At 58.6% G+C, this 2,106-nt stretch overlaps 1 protein-coding gene across 1 annotated transcript in view; it reads right to left on the bottom strand.

The window, feature by feature from the left end:
- Nucleotides 1–2,106, bottom strand: part of LSM4 (LSM4 homolog, U6 small nuclear RNA and mRNA degradation associated) — a 29,283-nt gene that overhangs the window by 2,569 nt on the left and 24,608 nt on the right. The window contains exons 4-5 of the mRNA XM_004705531.2: nt 1,990–2,031; nt 968–1,066 (exon numbers count right to left, since the gene is read on the bottom strand). Of these exons, the coding sequence (XP_004705588.2) occupies nt 968–1,066; nt 1,990–2,031 (141 nt within the window). The remainder of the gene's footprint in view (nt 1–967; nt 1,067–1,989; nt 2,032–2,106) is intronic.

Below are 2,106 nucleotides of genomic sequence, written 5' to 3'. Positions count from 1 at the left end.
TCCTCTATTTCCTTTTACTTTCCTCTTGTCCCACAATCATGTTGGGCCTTCATTTGGGTTTCAGTAATTCCTCTCGGCTACATTGCCCTTGATCAGGCCCCACCAGGCATCCTATGCCCTCCTCGACATCAATTTTACATCACATGTTCCCTTGTCCCTGGGTTTGTTGGCACCCCCCTCCACACAGACCTTTCCAGATGAGGGTGGGGACAGCCCTGCTCAGTCAGCGAGGCCATCTGTCCAGACACACAGCTGACCAGAGAGGTGACCTTCATCCTCAGGACTGTCCAGCAGTCTCTGATAACTTGTCTGCAACCTGGAGCCATCTAGACAACTCTCGAGCCAGGCTTCTGAGCCAGCATTGCCAGTTCCGGAGTGGAAGGAGGTGTAACTGTGATCCCACCTGGCAGCACCATCTGTTACTGCCAGACTCCATGGTCCAGATGCCAACAGGGCACTCCATATCTGCTGCCATGTGGGGGGCCTTGGCTGGAAAGATAGCTCAGGCTGCAGCCTGCTATATGGGGAGTCCAAGGGGCAGTAGCCCCCCAGCCCAGCCCAGCCAGAAGCAGGAACTGACCTGAAACTTCGTCTTCACTACCTGTTCTCAGCGCGTCAGTGGGAGGGCAGATGACCCCAAACATCTGGAGCCGTCCCAGCCAAACAGTTCTGGGTCTCAGGCCCACCCCGGCTGTCCTGGCCACACACCTGCCAGCACCCCCCAAGGGCAAAGTCGGGGTGCTCTGAGGACCTCCTCTTCAGGCTCCCCATGCAGGTGCTCCCAGAATAATGACACATGCTATGTGTAAGGATAAGCAGCACCCCATCTCTGCCCACAGGCTTGGGGAGCCCTCAACCCCACTTACGAAGGCAGGCAGAGGCTCACTAAGGCCCCGGGTCAAGAGTGCACTTCAGAACCCACCCCTGTACCTCACAGGGTGAGATGGGAGGGGCTGGTGGTGCTCACCCGGGACGTGCAGATGACCTCCCGCAGGTTGATGTTCATCCAGTTGTCACAGCTCACCAGGTGGCCGTTGTAGGTCTCGCCGTTCTTTAGCTCCACCAGCTGGAAGAGACCTGGTGGTCAGGGGCTTGCTGGGCTGGGCACCTGAGGGATCGGCAGCCTTCGTCCTTCCCACACGCAGCTTCTCTGGGGTCTCGGGCAGCTGACAAGTCAGAGGGCTGAACCCAGCCAGAGGCCCCTCAGAACAGTCCTGGCAATCTGCTCCCAGGAGGGCACGCCTCGAATACCCCTCGGAGTCCCGTTCCACTCAGCACTCGGCATCGCCTTGAGCCAGAGTGGCTGCAAGGCGGCTACTTCCAGGCGCAAAGGAGAGATGGGGACCGACTGTGGACCGGAGTTCCAGGCAGCACACAGCAGCACAGCCAAAGGCAGAAGGAACCGCTGGGGCCAGTGACAAGAGACTGTGACACACTCGCTGTGAGAGGCCAGGCACAAAGGCCACGTGCTGCATGGTCACACAGGTGAGAAGTGTGCAGACAGGCCATTCCAGGTGCATCCAGAGGCAAAAAGATGAGGGGCTGCCAAGGGCTGCGCGTGACCGCTGACGGGCACAGGGCTTCCTCTTGGGGCACTGAAAAGGTTCCCTAGTTGGCTGGTGACAAAGCTGCATGCCCTGAGGATGTAGCTAAAGGCCACTGTCCTGTGCGCCTGAAAGGTCGCATCTCCACGCATGTAGACTGTTATCTAGTGAACACAATTTGCAGAGACCCCGTCTGTGTAAAGGAAACTACGTGCACATCCTGGAACCAGCTAAGGGGTGGGGGATAGGAAGGGGAGGGTGAGGGAGGGGGCTTCTCCCCACTGGGTGCGCATCCCTTCTGTACCCAGCAGAACCACATCCATCCCACCACGTGCACGTGTTCACACGTGTGTAGGAGGAAGAGGTTGCTGTGTACCTGCAAGCCAGGTGTCGCAGGCCCTGGGGTCCCCTCCACCTCGTGGCTCTCCTGAAGGAGCACACTTACCATGGGGTGATTCTGGGCCGTCTTCAGCAGCGACAAAGGGAGCTGAAAAGCAAACACAGGCATGTCGACTGGTGTTCCTGACGCCCACTGTGCAGACCTGGGCGCTTCGTCACACAG

The sequence above is a fragment of the Echinops telfairi genome, unplaced genomic scaffold (genome assembly GCF_000313985.2).
Source record: "Echinops telfairi isolate 266 unplaced genomic scaffold, ASM31398v2 ScPeMD7_7457;HRSCAF=8495, whole genome shotgun sequence".
Lineage (NCBI taxonomy): Eukaryota > Metazoa > Chordata > Mammalia > Afrosoricida > Tenrecidae > Echinops > Echinops telfairi.
This window is presented reverse-complemented; position numbering and strand designations above follow the sequence as displayed.